General features: G+C 39.4%; 2 protein-coding genes across 3 annotated transcripts in view; both read right to left on the bottom strand.

The window, feature by feature from the left end:
* Positions 1-904, bottom strand: part of LOC140118661 (protein argonaute-1) — a 46,888-nt gene extending 45,984 nt beyond the window's left edge. Inside the window, exon 1 of the mRNA XM_072136837.1 lies at positions 768-904. Within this exon, the coding sequence (XP_071992938.1) occupies positions 768-792 (25 nt within the window). The 5' untranslated portion in view covers positions 793-904. The remainder of the gene's footprint in view (positions 1-767) is intronic.
* A 6,209-nt stretch (positions 905-7,113) lies between these two features.
* The window catches only part of LOC140118659 (protein argonaute-4), a 57,738-nt gene continuing 45,983 nt past the window's right edge, over positions 7,114-18,868 (bottom strand). For both annotated transcript variants that reach the window (XM_072136836.1, XM_072136835.1), the window contains exons 13-18: positions 18,251-18,410; positions 17,319-17,634; positions 16,160-16,294; positions 15,843-15,944; positions 15,557-15,756; positions 7,114-10,698 (exon numbers count right to left, since the gene is read on the bottom strand). In XM_072136836.1, the coding sequence (XP_071992937.1) occupies positions 10,590-10,698; positions 15,557-15,756; positions 15,843-15,944; positions 16,160-16,294; positions 17,319-17,634; positions 18,251-18,410 (1,022 nt within the window). In that variant the 3' untranslated portion in view covers positions 7,114-10,589. The remainder of the gene's footprint in view (positions 10,699-15,556; positions 15,757-15,842; positions 15,945-16,159; positions 16,295-17,318; positions 17,635-18,250; positions 18,411-18,868) is intronic.

The following is an 18,868-nucleotide window of genomic DNA, read 5'->3' on the forward strand; positions in this document are numbered from 1 at the left end:
TATAGATGGATAGACATGAGATGAGTACATAGAATGGATGTATAGATAGATGGATAGACATGAGATCAGTGCATAGAATAGATAGAGGAATAGACATGAGAGGAGTTCATAAAATGGATGTATAGATAGATGGATAGACATGAGATGAGTACATAGAAGAGATGTATAGATAGATGGATAGACGTGAGATCAGTACATAGAATAGATAGAGGAATAGACATGAGAGGAGTTCATAAAATGGATGTATAGATAGATGGATAGACATGAGATGAGTACATAGAAGAGATGTATAGATAGATGTGAGATCAGTACATAGAATAGACATGAGATGAGTGCATAGAATGGATGTATAGATACAGGGATAGACGTGAGATTAGAAGATAGAACAGATGTGTAGACAGACAAGCAGAGCCCCTGTAATAGCTTCAGCACTACACCCCTGCACCTGCCCTACACGATGTGCTGCCCTTCCTACATCTGAAGCAGTTTCCCCTCATGCCTCACACAAACTTCTCCAGAGAACTAGAGGCTCCCACCTGTGAAGTGAACCTGTTCTCATCCAGATGAATCCGGCGGACCCCTCACATCCCCTAATGCCATTGTTTACCCCATCCCCCTCCCCTTGGCATCACACTCCTAATTTGCATTTCTTTAGGGGGTTTTCTCTGTCCATTAACATTAGTTGCAGAGACTCTTCTCCCTCCTCCTTTACACTGCAGCTCTACCCCTCCCATCTCCTGGAGGTAGAGCCCCGGGGCTCTGCTCACCTGGTGTAGAAGGTCCAGCTTCCATCCCATCCACCCAGCTTGTTCTCAGCTCTTCTATAAAATGTTGCCTGGTCCCTTGCTGCTCTGCTGCAGCTGCTGCCTCTGTTCCCTAAGCCTCCAGCATGCCCACGCAAGCGCAGCTGAGCCCCCGCCGAGCAACCAATCACAGAGCGCAGACTTCTGGGTGATTTTTTTTTTTTGGCCGCAAACAACTTTATTCATAATTGCATGTTTGTACAAGGCGATTCTTTTGATAGGACTCCTTCGCCGTTCGACTGCTGAGTCTCTGATGTGTCTTACAATGAGCGGCATCTTCAACCCCTCCAATGCAAACGTGGATTCTGTGAAGTTTGTTGAGTTATATCACTCTATTTCCCTCACCCAAAACCCCATCCTGCCTACCCCATTGGCCTGTCACCAAAAAAATAAACCCCAGGTCTGCTGGAGCCTATTGTGCGTAAAACAAGTAAAAATAATTTATTATGAGCAAACAAAATAACATTCAACAAAATAAACAAGTCCCATTTTTTAAGGTGTTGCAGCTACAATTGTTGCAAACACTAAACTGGGCCTTTATTCTCCACTAGTTGCAAGGGTCTCCCAGAGTCAAAAAGTTTTAGGCCCCTGTACGGGCTTTTGACGTGCAGAACTTGCATTGCACTTTGACCCATTGTAATCAATGGGCTTTTTCAGACTTGTCTCTTTTTTTCTCATGCACACCCAGGGTTTTTTTTTTAATGCGCTTTTAAATCTCAGCATGCTCTACTTTTGCAAGTCACGTACATGAAAAACGCACCTTACAAAAAAGATGCATCAAAACCGCATTGCACTCTGAGACACATGCAAGTGCAAAGCAAGTGCAATGCGTTTTTCACTGATCAATTGCCACAGTAAAGATAGAGCCCAGTACTGAGCCCTTTTCACACACATTATCTGCGTGTGTAAAACACATTGAAAACACCAAAAAAGAGCATGTGAAAAACAGACACTGAACAAACTCTGACTGAAAACTGATGAAAAATGTACATTTTTCACTGACCAAACCCTGATCGCACTTTTCAGGGGCATAGCTTCTGTATTTTTCTGTTGACAGATCTGCTTGAGGGCTTATTTTTTGCAAAAAGAGTTGTTATTGTCAGTTGTATCATATTAGGGCACGTAACTTTGTTTGATGACTTTTTAGAACATTTTTTGTGAGGGTATTTGATTAAAAACTCTATATTAAGGGAAGTTTTTCGTGTTTTCTATTTTTTACGTCATTCACCAAGCGGGTTTAATATTGTTTTAGATCTATTGTACAGTTTGATATGGAGGTGGTGATACCAAATATGTACTTTTTGGTTTTATATACTTTATTTGGATTTTATATGCAATTGGACTTTTATTTTATTTATTATAAAATTATTTTTACTTGTTTTACATTTTTTTATTTTTCAACACTTGGGCTTGAACAAGCATTCATCTGATCGCTTGTTCAAGCCCTTACACTGCAATGCACTTGTATTGCAGTATACCATGCCGGGCATGCTCAGTTACTTACAGTCCGAGTCCTGCCAGAAGGCGGAACCTGGTGTGAAGAGGAGTCGGCACCCTCGGGCACGAAGGATCGGATGCCCCAGTAAGCTCACCCAGGTATTAGTGCTGGGTTTGAGCTGTCCCACAATCTTCTACTGATGAACCCTTATAGAAAGGCGTTGTATTAGAAGAAGTAACCTTTATGACCGTCATAAAAAGTGCAGTCATTAAGGTGTTAAAGAAAATGGTTTACCACTTTGTGACTGAGGGTCATTGGTGCCTGAACGTCCATGTCGATATTTGCAGTTCTATTATGTGCTTCTTTCCATGACAATATCTTTGGAAATGATTTAACCCCCTCAGGACTCAGCCTATTTTGGCCTTTAGGACGTAGTCCCATTTTTCAAATCTGCGCTGTGTCACTAAGTGCTTATAGCTTTGGAACGCTATGAGATATCCAGGGGATTTTGAGACTGTTTCCTCGTGACACATTGGGGGACATGTATTATCGTATATGCGCTTCGTATTTTGTTTTTTTTTATTATCGTATCTGCAGGATTTTTTTTTTTTTGGGCGAAGGATTGTTGCGGATCATTTATAATGAATTTGCGCCAGAAAGAACAGATGTTTCCGACTATTCCAACTCCTCCGTCTGTTTTTGGCGCAAGAGGGCGTGGCCTAACTTTTCCACATTATCCGTCAAATTTATGTGTATTATGTCGGCATTTTTAAGCGCACAATAGACCAGAAAAAAAATGGTCAGAGAGCAAAATTAAGAAGCAGTCCATGCAAGATTTTGGCGCACATCTCATTGATGTTGGCATTTTTATGGCGCACAACTGATTATTACCGTCTACCCATTATTTACTAACAGCCATGCGCCACTTTAAAACATCGGGCTGTACTTTCCGGAGACTGATCTCCGATGACGACAGTCGTGCTTGCGCCAGAATTAGTAAATCCCCCCATTGTATTTGAAATTAGTTAAAAAATTTGGATGAAATCTCTTGTGTTTAGTTATGAAAAAAGTTCTACATTCTCTACTTTTGATACAGTCATAGTGCCCAAATAAATTCATTCCCAAATATCTGCTTTATGTCTGCATGGTTTTTTTAAGATTCCACATATTTTACTAGAATGTTATGAGGCTCAGAATTTAGGTGCCATTTTTTTAGAGAAATCACCAAAACCCGTATTTAGTGGGACCTGCTTGACTTTTAATTATTGACCGTGAGAGGCCTAAATAATAGCTAGACTTGTAAATTACCCCATTATGGAAAAGGCACCTTCAACGTATTAAAAAGCACTTTTAAGAACCTTTAGTTTTTTTTTTTTAATGGGTTGAAACAAAATGGAGGTGCGTTCTACAAATTGTAATATTTTTTGACAATACACTCATTTTGGCTGGAAAATCAAACATTTGAAATGGGAGAAATTCGGAATCAAATTTTGGAGCTTTTTTCATTTAATCCAAGTACACTGATCCCCCATATGTGGTGGTATCCTGCTGTATGGGCGCACGGCCGGGCATAGAATGGAAGAAGGCGCCATCAGGAGCTGATTTGCATTGTCAAATTGTACAGGCTATTATTATTATTTTTTTTTTTTTAAAGGTGTACCTATTTTTTTGCCACATGAGATGCACTTTTTTCTGTTACATAATTTTGGGGCATCTATAGCTAATTGGTGAGACTCTTAGTTGGTGGATGAAATGAAAATCATCAATTTTTAGGAGTTTTTTTTTTGGCCATTTACCATACCATAAAAATAGTATATTATTTGTATTCTATGGGTCGCTACGATTAAGAAAAGACCTCATTTATATAGATTTTATTCAGAAAAATTTTGAAAAAAAAGGTAATTTGGCGAAAATGTTAATTTTAGCATCACCGTTTTTGTCATATGCATAACTTTATTTTTCGGGTGACAAATCTGGTTAAGGGCTTATTTTTTTCAATAAGCATTGTTCTTTTTAGTGGTCTTATTTTAGATTGCGTAACATTTTTTAAATCACTTTTTAGAGCATTTTTTAAAGGGTATTAATTAAAAAATTTTTGAGCGTTTGAGGTGGGGGTTTTATTATGCAGATTGTCACCAAATATGTGGGGGTTTTGTGTATTGTATTTAATTTTACTGAATAAAAATAAATTAGGAGAAAAACTTGTTCATTTTTAGCATTGCCATCTTTTCATATGCAGAACTTTTTTATTTTTCATAACTTTTTATAAATCATTTTTTAGAACATTTTTCAAAGGCATTAAAATTATCTTTTCGGGATATTATTTGCGTTTTTTTCCGGTGTTTACCATGCGGGGCCAGTAACTATTCTTTTTTATTATACAGATTGTTACAGACACGGCAATACCAAATATGTTGGGGGTATTTGTGTATTTTATACTTTATTAAGTGTCTTTATGGGAAACTGACATTTTAGGGACTTTTTTTTAATTTATTCTAATGTTTAGACTTTACTTTTTTTTCTTATACTAACTTGAACTAGCGATGCTTTGATCGCTGGTTCAAGTACAATACACTGCTCTACAAAACTTATTGTAGAGCAGTGTAAATGTCTGAGTATGCAGATGCATGCGCAGACAGTTGACAGTCAGACCCGGAAGGTTAGGCACTATTGTGTCCTGGTGCGCGTAGCCGTTACAAGATTTTTTTCAGTTTTTGGAGTAAACAAACACAAGAACCCCAAACCCAACAGAGATCACATCGAAAAATGATCAACATGTCCATTGTCTCATTCTAGATTTTAAAAGATTAGGTCCATGGGAGGGTAAGAGAGCTTCCCATAGGCCAACAAGATCTACACACCCCAGGATTAAAATGCCAGAAGAGTGGAGGACTTCACAATGCAACGGAGGCAGCCTAAGCATCCAATGTAAAATCTTATGAGACCAAGTAAGTAGCGGGTTAGCTTTCTAGAAGTCTATCCATGGCAATTTGGCCTTATCAATAAATTCTGACCTGGTCAGAGAGCCCGGGTCCAACCACTGCTAGGCAATTCGTTTATGTGCAATATACAATAAGCAGCCCACTGGCATTTTGCCTGCCACCATGGGTCCTTCACATATTCCAATACAAACAAATGGAGAATGCACAATCTTTATTAAATAAACATCATTAATATCTACCTCCACCTATCTGAAGTTTGGGCAGCACCAGATCATAAAGGAGTATATCTACCATCTCAGCATGATACGAACATAAATTTGGGGGTTCTATATTCTGTGGAGCAGGTACAGTTGTGATACAGTATGCTCCCTCTCAGTGAAGTTCACAGGCTAAGATTTCTTTACACAGATCTTGCTCTATAGGTCCTATATCCCCCTCCCAACGTCCCCTACTTTATCAGGAAATCCTTCCAAAATTAGGTCCAGTATATACCGATGCACTATAGAAATAACCCCTAAGGAACCTAGTCTCTTTCTAAGAATGCAAATAATTTTATTATTGGATATAACATTCTCCTCCCTTGGGTAATCAGACCTAAAAGGATGTTGGATTTGAAGGAATCTAAAAGATTTAGTTGAGGCCAATACAAATTTAGTCTGCAGCTGCTGAAACATTTTTTTAGCCCATCAGATATAAGGAGGTCTGCCACTCAAACCCCCTTCTGCTTCCACCCAAGGAGTAAGACTTGGGAGTTGAGGGTTATCCTACAGTGGTAAGTATTGTGAGAATTCCATGAATCTCTCTGATTTTCCACCATATCTTGTGAAGCAGAGTTGGAGTAGGATATGAGGAACTAGAGAGTAAAAGCTTTGGTTTCCAATGCTTCATACAAATTGTCTACATTCGAATACCCTGTAGAAGGGCTTTATCACAATAATTTTTACTTTTTTTTTTTTTAAATGATATTTGATAAAAACAAACAAACAGTCTTAGCAAGTAATTACATCTTATCGACTAATTTTAAAATTACCAAAAATGTGAAAATAAACTTAATTTTTCTGATTTACTAAAAAACATTTAAACTGAATAAACTAACTAAAATATGTGCAGCATCATTCCATCACCATCATTCCAAGGGGGCTGTTACACAATAGTGTTTTGATTCCGTTTTGAAACTGAATCAAAATGCACAGGGGTGTGCCATGGCACCCAAAGGTCTTGCATTGTCCAAATGCAAGACACCAGTTACTGGTTGCCGATTGGACGGGACGTTTGCAGAGAAACACAAATTGCAATTGGCCGTGGCACACCCCCATGCACTTTGATTCAGTTTCAAAACACAATCAAAACTCTACCGTCAGAAAGAACCGTTCGCCAATTCTTTCCTGTAGCTCCTTCTATACTCTGCATTCATCTGACAAGCTGGAGGGAAGCACACTTGAAACCGCTGTATCTTTTGTACCCTGTACCTAAAAACACAATTCTGGTGTCATATCATATTAAAGAGAAGATTCTCCTTTTAGTATAAGGATTGTGTATGGATGCTTCACAGAACTGGAGATATCCACTCCAAGTTACAATCGGACATATCAGAAATGGAAAGCTGTATATAAAAATCTAAATGTTTTACTGCAACTTTAAGAGTGGATATCTCATACATACACAATCCATATATAATCTATAGAGGGGAGATTTTTCTGCTTAATAGGACCCCAGGATTGTGTTTCTAGATGCCAGGGAGATATAGCTGTAGATTATCACAATCATAACGTTTATAAATGTCCTTTTTGCATGGGGCATGTGCAAATAGGACAACTATGGCAGTTGTGAAAGGGTTAATAAGTGTTCTGCATTGTTTATGCAAGTTTGTATAAAGCTTAGTCACACTTTAAAAATACTTGTACTGAGCTCAGAGAAAACACAAAACACAATTATTTGGCAACTTGCCATATATTTCATTTATTACACATTAAAAACAAACAAATTATTTCCCTGCAAGGTAAAAAAGAAACAATACAGCCAGCATCTTAACCTAGCAACATGGGCCAGTAAGTTGCCCTTAAATAGCATAGGGAAAAATAAAAATAATAAAAAGTGTATTTTACCTCGTATTGCTATAGACATCCATTCAGAATTTCATAAAACACAATTTGAACATTACAAGTCTAGCAACAATATTGAAACAAAAAAAAAAAATTACATCAAAATTTAAACAATTGCAAACTCCTGTACAAGGAATCCCCTTTGTAGACATAGAAACACTATAGAACTTAACATGGTAAAAGTATCATACTTATACATTAGGAGCATAAAAAAGTGATAACTTGTCAAACTTCACACATCATAAAATTAGCCCAAAGGAAAAAAAAATTATTGAAGTTCATTTAAATGGTTTTAAATGCCCTCAAAGAAAGCAGACATCCCCCATCATTTAAAGTATTAGAGAGTCTTCCATAACTTCCACCCAGCTTCAAGAACAAGCGTAGGAATATGGATTTCACGCATCTTCTCATAGGGAAAAGAAAGCAACTTTGGGTACCTACAAGTCCATCTATGCCTTTAGTAGTCATGCCTTTGTCAAAGTGATTCAAAAGCCAAGTCGAGGTACCATCTATCACAATGAAACGTTGTTCTAAGACCACCGTTATTCCAGGAGATTTATTACATTTAAGTCAGACACTGACAAACTATTTGCTTGTGATAACGTCACACATGTTCCACTTGTAAGATTGTCATTAGCACAATTTTGTTAACTCCTAGACCTATTTAGACTTGGATGCTACAACTAAACCAATAAAACTCACATGGTTCATACTCTGCACCCTGTTCACTATCCTCACAGACACAAATGGGGCTGCTACATACAAAACACAATGTTAACTAAGCAAAGCTTATGTAGTTGGGAATTTATTGAAATATCTGCAAGACACACATGTTCATCCACGTGTAAAGTAGAAGACTGAACAATTAAAAAACTGTCTTAACCATAGCTGATGTTCTAGGTAGAACGCCACAACCATAATGGAAACGCTTATCGGTTCCACCACCACTAAAAGTCTATGGCAGTTTGCAGGCAGCAGGTTAGGTTTAAGTGCAGTATCTGCTTGACTGAAACTTTGCCTCCTTTTCTGGTGAAATATCATGCTTTCACAGTTCATCCTCTGGCTAAAACTCCGAGCAGGGCTATTCAATGCAAGTTAAAAATTAGACAACATTTCCATTGGTTTCAACATACACACAGCCCCAACTTGTCCCATCCTGCACCCAGTTAAAATATTTTATAATGTCCAATACACTTCACTATAGTATTGCTGCAACAAAGGTTTTAAAAACTTACAAACACACCTACATAGCGCTAAACCCCCACCCCACCAATATTATACATACATCAAGAAATTTAATAGCTAAAAAGCTGAGGATCATATTCTTTTTTCTAAGCAGTAAGTAACCCTATGTCAACCCGACTGCACAGATCTGAATGTTCTCATTTTAAGATGCGTCCTGGCTCAGTTTTAAATATATATACAGAAACGTGCAATTGACCCTTCCTCCCCAGTCACAAGCAGGCAAGCTGGATATTGCAGTGACCGCTGCAAAATTAATGGCACAGGTTAGGTTTGTCTTATGCACAGGCAGGGGAAAAAAAAAAGAAGCTGTAGATATGAACACAGTACACCTCAGCCATCCCAACCCCTTCAACACCAGGTGATGGGCCACCATATTTTGCTGTACATGCCAAAATGCTGGATAAGACCTCAGTGCTACTGCATAAATACACCACCTTTTGCATGTCCCAAGCTGAAAAATAGTGTGGACCTCCACCTGGCATGAAGGGATTAACAAGCAGCAAAGCCCAAAAGCAGCATTAATACTCCCCCCACAGAAGACATATATATATATGTATCTTCCACTATCCCAGTGAGGTATATTTTGTTTGCGTGTGGGGAAACAAAAAAGGAAAAGCAGAAGCTGGAAACAATTGCCATGCTGCAAAACAGTGGAGTGAAGGGACAAAGCAAACTAAAGCAGTAAATGATTTGAGGTATTTACAGAGAAAACGAAAAGCTGGCTGACAGTAATCACATTATAGAATATTGTACAGGTGAAGACAGCACAGTTCAGGTTTATTTGACACCTTTCTGAAACAAAAAGGAGCAATGCAGCATTTTGGGGTCAACAAAAAAGGTAAATGACATGGTCAGGGCCCTGTTGGTCAGTGGGTTGGGGGAGGAGGTGGTGGGGGGGGGGGTTTGTGCAATATGGTTTGGTTTGAGATCAGAGAGACTCATCACAGCTGGAAAATGCTGGTATAAAATTGTGACGTTTCTACTGACTCATGGCTGCTACGTTAGTTAATAGGGAGCTGTGTGCCCTTTCAGGGCCTGCCCTACTGGCAGAATAAAGAAAACTGCAAGACCCTGATGCCAAAGACAACCGTGGGATGCTTGTAAGTAGGATTAAAACCAAAGAGAAACCCCCTCAGCTGCACCAGTCTTTTTCAGACAGAAAGTTGGATGCTACACATACAATTACACAGAAATGCTGTTAGGAGAGAATTATTGCCAGAAAATATTCCAAACTCCATTCTACAAGTGTAAAAATTGGTATCAAATCACAGCAGCATAACATGGGCGTTTTCATGTGCTGGCAAAATACTTACATTTCATTGGATGGGAGGTGGAGGTCTCCTGGGAAGGTGGCAGGGAAAAAAAAAAAAAAAAAGTACAAACCGTAATGGCAATCTGCATTTTTTTTAAAAACCAATGGCAGTGTGCGCCACATGGCCCTTATATTAAAATCTTATTTATATTACACATTCATTTAATACAGAAAATTAATTCATTTGCAATATAGTGCAATAGTTTTGCAGCTCATACACACTAAAAAGTACAAGTCTGCAATGCTAAGAACCTGACAGACCGCAATACCTGTAAAAAAAAAAAATTAAAAAGGTATTTTACAGTAAAGACTAAACCTCATTTAGCAAGTTTATGGCCCCACACAATTATACTTTAACACTATAAATACACTCACAAAGCAGCATGTAGTTAAGACAAAGTATGTCAACGTTTGCTATAACCAAGGATGGAGAAATGCTGGCTTTTAAATGAAAAACAAGTGAAAAGACACAACATTTGGAGCAAAATCTTCAGATATCTTGCAAGTTTGAGGTAAAGAGTCAGTCCAACGCATCAGAAGACAGTAAGTTTTTGATATAGTTAAATAAACAGACTATTCCACAACTTTCCTCAATTCGGATCAGACTGTGAAGAGACTCAGTGCAAAAAGTCCAAAGTGTGCTGGTAGGAAGCCAAGAGCGCCATCCCTGACAACAGGAGACTGTTTCAACCATATGTTTTAGGGCTCTGAGGAGAATGGAGTTGGGTGCAGCATCCCACTCATCTGTCAGGCAAAGTACATTGTATGCTGGGTGTCGTGATGAATCTGAACAGCCTTAGCCAGAGCTTGAGGGTCGCGACCATTACTCTGCCCAGACACATGGCTTCCCTCGGCACTGAAAAGAAAACATTACATGGCGTAAATGCCATCACTACAAATTCACAACTTTTTACACATACATACATGGGCACATTAAACTTTACTTGCTTTACAATCAATTAAAGGCAACACAGAATGTTGAGAAAGCTTTAGGTTTGTCATGTTAATGGCCAGTCCTCTGTGTAGGATGTGTTAAACGCACAGCTTTCCATATCACTTCTATGCAGTCCCACCTCTCCACTCACAGTGGTTGAGAGACATGTTTACAGGATCCCCATTCTAAGTGAAGATGCCCGAGGCATGTCCTGTGGAAATGGGTTATAGAGTTTTGTTTTTAATATTCCAGGATTATAGCTGGATTTGGAGCACTGGAGATCTCTTCACTGAACACAGCCCATGCGAGTAACTGCTACAGTGCTCAACCAAAAGCCGACTACAGCACTGACTCAAAGGGGAAGAGCCGTGCTGTGTTCAGTGAAGAGATCTCACACCAGTGCGCTCAAAATCCAGCTAAAAGCCATTGTTACACAGATCTCCATAGCTGTTACCCAACGCGGTCTACAGCTTTAGGCTGCATGCACACCAACGTTGCCCGCCGTACTGTAGCACAGCGGGCACACGGCGGCGCGTGGGGAGAGGAGGAGGGGGAGAGCGTTGCTCACCCCCGCCCCTCTCCATACGGATACATGGCGCACGGCACCGTATGCCGTGAAAAAAATAGGACATGTCCTATTTTTTCCCAGGGTACGGAGCGGTACGGTGCCACACTGTACCGCTCCCATAGGGCGCCGCGCACCCATTGCCGTCTATGGGGGATGTATATCGGCCGTATATACGTTGGCCATATATACGTCCCCCTTGCGATAGTTAAGGTCACACTCACACATAGCATGACGCATGAGAAGAGGAGATTTGCCAAATTACATTGCTGCCAACATTTAGACAATACAAAACACCAGGTGCTGATTACCGTTCGCATGCGTTTCCATAGAAACACATGCAATCGGGGCAGTGTCTCACCCCTGTGTACTTTGATTCCCTTTCTAAATGGAGTCAAAGCAGTACTTGTGACCGCACCAGTACATGGCTAAAGCTGATGATAGATTCCCTTTAAAGGCGACGTCACAAGAATTGTGCTTTTACTCTGTTTTGAATCGACATCAAAGCACACGGGGCGTGCCATGGTCGATTTCATATGCTTTAATATGCAAGCGCATGCAGTCGGCAACCAACCCCTGGTGCTACCAATCGCATACTGTTCCAATCAACCCTGGCGTGCCCCCTGGTGCATTGATTCCATTTCTAAACGGAGTGGAAGCAAATTTTTTAAAACTGACATCAAATGTTAATCCTCTGGACCATCCTTTTTCTCGTTAAGCTCTGCAAAGCATGGATAGGGAGTGCGAATTGGATCCACCAATAAGGGTCAACATTAACCCTTCATATAAACCTTAATAGTTTCGGAGACTTTAGAAGTTAAATGGGTTTTTTTTCCACAAAAACATTAAGTGAATGTACTATTTTAAATTATCACCTAACCACAGTATAGGGGATTACTAGGCGATCACGGAGGGTTCGACTGCTGGGATCCCCCGTGGTTCCCCCCAGCAATCCAAAGAATGAGGTTCCTGTTCTCACTAATGGATGCATCTCAATAATATCTCCATATACCCAGTATTGTGTGCCGGGAATGTTCAAATCATGTCAAGCAGTGTTCCTGAAATGCAAAAGTTTCACTTTTTTTATTCTATTATATGAGAAGTGGATTTATTTGGCAATAAGCTATTTGCAAACATGTATTTTCCCTGTTGGACAAGCCCTTTAACAATTTATAAAAGTACTATCAGGATTAAACTTGAAAGGGGATCATCCATCATGTAGCTACCGGAGACCACATAAAAGGCATGTGTTTTGGTTTTATAAAATAAACACAGCACAGGCTTACAATGGGAATATTAGTGTAAGGTCTAGGAGGTTAAAAAGGACTTGTTACCACAGCTGATGTTCAGTAGTCTCAAGCATCATGTGCTGTGAACAGCCCTTATTTGGAACCTTTTACGTAGATCAGTTGAGCACCATGCTCTAAAAGATTTTCATTCCAGACCCTCTAAATTTTGCTCAATCCAAGCATTACTTATATATGAAAATTAATTTTTGCTAATTTTCCCTCAAGTTTCAAAAGTCACGGAACTAAAGGCCAAACCATAACTAGAGGAGGGGGGAAACAATATCATCAACATAAACTGGTAACACATTTGAGGAGTTTTGGCAATCTAAAAATGTCATTACAATGTTGTACTTTGTATTTTAAGGTCCCCAATAAGTGCTCCACAAGCATGTGCTGAACTTGACAATGAGATTGATTTATCAAAGGTGTTAATAAGGTGCATAGTTAGAAGAGACAGTCTTATGCTGCACCAGATTTATTGCAGGGACTGATGCTGGATGATAAATTTGGCATAGTAGAAGACAGTCTTAGTCATACTATGCACCTCGCATTAGTTGGCTTAGTTTATACCAGAAATCTGTACCAAAATTCGGACGCATTAGCAATATTTTTGGCATAGAACTGACTGGTAGCCAATTCACCCCCCAAGGGTGTGTTCACGTGTGGGGTTAATGCATGAGGTTTCAAACGCATCACAAGATTTGAGAAAAGAAGATTTGCCTAATTACCATACTGTTAACACATGCATTTGTTAACGCATGTGTTGTGTAAGCGCATTGTTAACGCCAATGTAATAAGGCAGGTCTCTTCTTGTCAGCTGTCCTAGGGCGTTTGAAAACACAGAAGTTACCAGTTGTGAACGCACCCTACAAGTTCCTTAAACTTGTCTAAAACACTTAATACATGCGGCAGAGATAATTCTATTGCAAACAGATTAATCAATCTGTGAAAGATAACATGTTATAGTTCCAAGTTAGTGTCAGATGTCTTCCAATTATATAATATCAAATACATACAGCCCCCCTCCAAAAAATGCTGACATCCATTTCAAGTATAAGGTCATTTCTTTCACATGAAAGAACATACTCAAATTTCAAGCAGTTTTACTGCTGTTTTATCACTTAGTGATGGTCAGTGTAAAATTCCAGAGTGTGGGCGAGGACTCTCTAAGCAGACAATGACCCATCTAGTTTTGTGAGCCGACTAGGTGGTTAGATTATGAGGGTACATGATTATACACACATTTACCTTCTGAACATTCACTAGTATCAGACACATAGAAAGAATGAGACGAGACCGATCAGAGATTAGAAGATCCACTAGATGCCTATTGCACACAATGACAGTCAGCTCTCCTACATCCCTGCTATTCCACAACACACTACATCTGCTGTGCCTTCCTCCCCAGATAAACAACTTATCTGTTCTCCTCATGCAGCTGCTGCCAGCAGGAAGTCAGTGTTTGTATTAGTCAGCGAGCTCTGTCCTGGACTGCAGGGAGCAGAGAGAGAGAAACTCTGCTTTAGGGCCGTCACACAGAAATCCAAGATGGCTTCCCCGACCCCAAGTCAGAAGTTACAGGGTGCTGTCTAGGTGCAACTGAAATTGTGTACACCAGGACTGATAGAGACAGGTTTGACTGAATAAGAGAATGTGTTATTTTGTTATCCTGAGTAGGTTTAAGAAACGCATCTTTGTGGGAATACCCATTTCACCTAAAGTTTTTTGTCAGGATATTAGGCAATGTACAAATATACATTTGGTAACCCCTTAATCACGTGTGATGTCTAAGTGAATAAGCTGCAGGTGAATAGAGGGGGCTCACAGGCTCACCCACCGGTAACACCAGCGATTGGTGCAAGCAATGATCATGGGTGTTAAACTTTTGACTGCTATAGTCAAAAGCCAGCCGTGTGTGGGTGCCGCCGTTTTTTTTTCAGATCCCGAGGCTGTATAGTTTCTGAGAATTTGTGCCAGTGGCACATTGTAACAGATCTATGAAATCCCCATTTATTGCCATTTGTAGTTCAGCAGTATATGGTAAGATCAGACAAACTAGGGTTAAAGTACCCTAGGCGGCCTGAAAAGAAATATAAAAGAAAATTTTTAAAACAAAAAAATTAAATCACATTCATAAATATAAGATCAAGGTACAGGCAGTCCCCGGGTTACGTACAAGATAGGGTCCGGAGGTTTGTTCTTAAGAATTTGTATGCAAGTCGAAACTGTATATTTTAGAATTGTAGATCCCGACAAAAAAAATTTAGGCCCCAGTGACAATTGGAGTTTAAACATTTCTTGCTGTAGTGGCACCAAGGATTATCAATAAAGCTTCATTACAGACACCTTACAGCTGATTGAATGCTTTACTATAGTCCCAGACTGCAATAGAGAGCTTCAGAGGGGTCTGTCTGTAACTATGGGTTGTCTGTAAGTCAGGTGTCCTTAAGTAGGGGGCCGCTTGTACTGGCAGGACGATTGTTGATGGACAGATACAGAAGATCACATGACCCTCCATTTGCAGCCATTTTATGGTCAGGAATAATAAAAACAGGAGGCTTCACTTTACATATCAAGAAAGAGGAGCAGAACAGTTAACAGATGTATATTGGAAGATGACCTAATATACTGTTCCCACACTTATACAAAAGTGGCCAACCCCTTTAATATCCTCTCTCTAATGAGTAGGACTAAGTTTTCTGATTGTTCTCTGTAGTCAACAACAATTATTCATGGATCTTCTTTTCTGATCTTTAAAAAGACTTCGGTTTAGCAAAAAAGTAATGCAATGACAGCAACCACGTGAGGGTCATATACCTTTTCACGTATCCATGAAAAAAGTCAGAGAAAATTAGGTTTCTCATTCAGCAAATGGCACAGAACAGAACAGAGACAAGTAGAGTCACCTAATAAGATGCTTACTCACCTGTCATGATCTTTGTCCACAAGATGGTACCTTGCTCTAAATGCAACCAAGCGAGCGTAGTATGCAGGAGCAGGGATGGAGACTGAGCGAGTACATCGAACATATGTGTGACAAAGTTGGTATGTTAAGAGCTGCAACTCATCAGCAGTGAAGCAGTTATCATCCCACAGAACTTGGTAATGGGATGGGCGACTGGTTCCCTAAAAGAACGCATATTAACCATGTTAATAGACTTTCACAACTTTCACATTGACAGCCAAAGAGCATAAATGTGACCACTGAATACCTGAATACCAGCATGGCTACAGAGATAGAAGTCAAACTCTGATGGATGTGTAATGGTGCTGTCAACCGTAGTCCCTGCTGGTACATTTCCACTTTTTCCCACCTAAGAATATAAAAAAAATATTTTAGAAAAACACAAGTGTTGTAGAAAACAGATTACATCATTAATTCTAAAAACATATTGTGCACAGGTATTGAGAATGGTAAAATACTTGTAAAGGAATAAGCCACTCATTAAACTCTTCTACCATTATGCAACAGCTTGTTTTCTTATAATGTGATCATTTTTAGAAGTTTTGTTTTTTTCTGCAAACATACCCTTTCAGTTTTGTCAGCACAAAAAAGTCTTGTGTGATGACGCTTTTGGACAACTATGTAAGTAATTCCAGGTCTGTAATCCTCTTCCAGACTTATGCAGGCTTTCCGTATAGCCATGAGCTCTGGCCAGGCCACCTACAAGAGTTTTAGAAACTTTAGAGACTTATATATGCTTTAATTTATGAAGTTAATACTTCAAAGCAATTTGAAAAATGCAGATTGATAGAAATTATACACAAAATCAAGCTTTATAATTATGATAATGAGCTGCAAGGTCTCTGGGAACCATAACCTGAGCCTCACCAGGAGGACAGTGCCAAGGGAGCAGAAGATGGGGTGAGATGTGCTCCTGCACACTAACACTCTTTGGAAGCTACTGCACAAATGTGCTGGTAAGGGCCCCTTGAGTCATTTAAGCTCATTAACAAATTGTAATAGTTTATTTTACAAGGAAGGAGGCCATGAATAGATATAAAAAGATTACAAAAGTCCTAGAGCTGGGATCTATGAGTAAGTGTCCCTGCTTTATCATGCTTGATTTTGATGGTAGATTTTCTTTAAAGCAGAATGGAACATGATCTCTCACCAAAATAAAAGTCCCTGTAAGATTGCTAACACAATGAATTCAGAGTGTGAGCAGTGTAGAAAGCAGAGGGAGGAATGAATCTGAAGTGACAAATGCTTCTTCCGTTATCCATCAAAGTCTCTAATGTCAGATACAGATAGAGATAGATAGATATATATTATATATATATATATATATATATATATATATATATATATATATATATATATATACACACACACACATACAGGCAGTCCCCGGGTTACGTACAAGATAGGGTCCAGAGGTTTGTTCTTAAGTTGAATTTGTATGCAAGTCGAAACTGTATATTTTATAATTGTAGATACAGACAAAAAAAATTTTTGGCCCCAGTGACAATTGGAGTTTAAACATTTCTTGCTGTAATGGGACCAAGGATTATCAATAAAGCTTCATTACACACTCCTTGCAGCTGATCATTGCAGTCTGGGACTATAGTAAAGCATCCAGAGAGCTTCACCAAAGGTCAGAGGGGTCTGTCTGTAAATATATATTTGAAATCGGACTACCAATACATAAACATTAATTAAAGAAAATAAAATATTTAAGACCCACCTGTTTCATTTGCCCTTCAGACACTCCACCGCGGTAATAGATAATACGCGTGGGCTTGAATCGAGTTGACTTATAAAACTGAATGAGAAGCTCACGCACCATGTTGCTAAGGTCTTGGATGACTTCCTGACTATACAAAAGTTCTTGGGTTGTGTCTTGTCGAGATGTCTGCACACGCACCGTAGCACAATAGCGGCTAGGATGACCATCCATGCTGCCCACTACAGCAGCAATAGAGGGTTTCTTACCATCACCAGCAGGGGGGTGAGTCACATCAGCACCCAGAAATATAACTGGCTGCTGAAACACAGAGGGCCTGCAAATACAAATACCAGTTTTAAAAGATTCCTTTACAGACACTTTAAAAGACATAAAAATTTATTTACAGAGTTTTCTAGTTAGGTTTCATCTTGTACACTGTGTTTCCTTTATAATTGTGAATTTAGCCACAGCTTCTGAGATCTTATACACCAAAAACTAACCAAACCAGCAAGAAATGGCAAGGACGTTATCCTCACTGAGCAAAATGCTATACATTTTATGATGTACTGGAATATGTAATCAGAAGTCTTCTGTTGTAGTAATCCTATGAAAGATTTATAGGATGTCATTTCAGTTCAAGGCTGCCTACATGAACAAGTAACAGAATGCAGAAACCTAAATGCCCATAGGACACACATTCTACCAGTAGGGCAATATTCTCTGCTTTACCTTGCTGCATTCACTACTGCAACATTGCTGAACATTTGCTAAGCACACAGCGAGATAGGCTGTACAATATTCTAGCTACGGTTCAGAATCTGCATAGTAAGCAGTTATGATCTTGTTTATCCGATTTAAACACATTAGGCACAAAACAAAACAACAGTATGATATTTTTCAAACATTTACTACAAAAGTGGCCAACCATTTGCTGGGCAGGGCTTTATTACCTTTGATGTGGGACCAGAACATTGTTTATGCCACCAAGCTTAGCATTGATCTTCAGGCATAAGTTGGACAGTGTCTGTGGAGACGTCTTCACTACATTTTTAACCTGCACACACTGAGTGGCCATGCCAAGGAGTGTATCGCCTACTCTCTTCACTTCAGCTGCCACGAGAAGAAAATAAGATTTAATGTATGAAAAAAAAACCCTGTATAACCATCCAATGCAGTCTCATTAAAAGGACAGGTCTACCATCAATAATACTGATGGTAGACGTGTCTTAAGAAGTTCTGACTTTTATTATAACTATATCTGGCTAGGTCCCCGGGGGTGTTCCTGTTGGCCCTCCCTCTGACTGCCTCTGTACCATTTGTACAATGCCTTTAGGTAAGTGTGGCCTGCCTTTTGATTTTGTTTTCTGACTTTGTCTATTAATACCGGATGGTACCTCCGGTTTATTGTACTGTCATTATAGTATATAGGTCCACTGCCTCCCAATACTAGTCCTACTTTTGGACATAATACATTTTCTGATATACCTTTTTCGGCACAATTCCTGAGGCATTAATAGGGTAGGGGGGGCCATAGGTTCTTTGTGTCAGTCCCATATCCATCTGGGACA

This window comes from Engystomops pustulosus, chromosome 2, assembly GCF_040894005.1.
Source record: "Engystomops pustulosus chromosome 2, aEngPut4.maternal, whole genome shotgun sequence".
Classification (NCBI taxonomy): domain Eukaryota; kingdom Metazoa; phylum Chordata; class Amphibia; order Anura; family Leptodactylidae; genus Engystomops; species Engystomops pustulosus.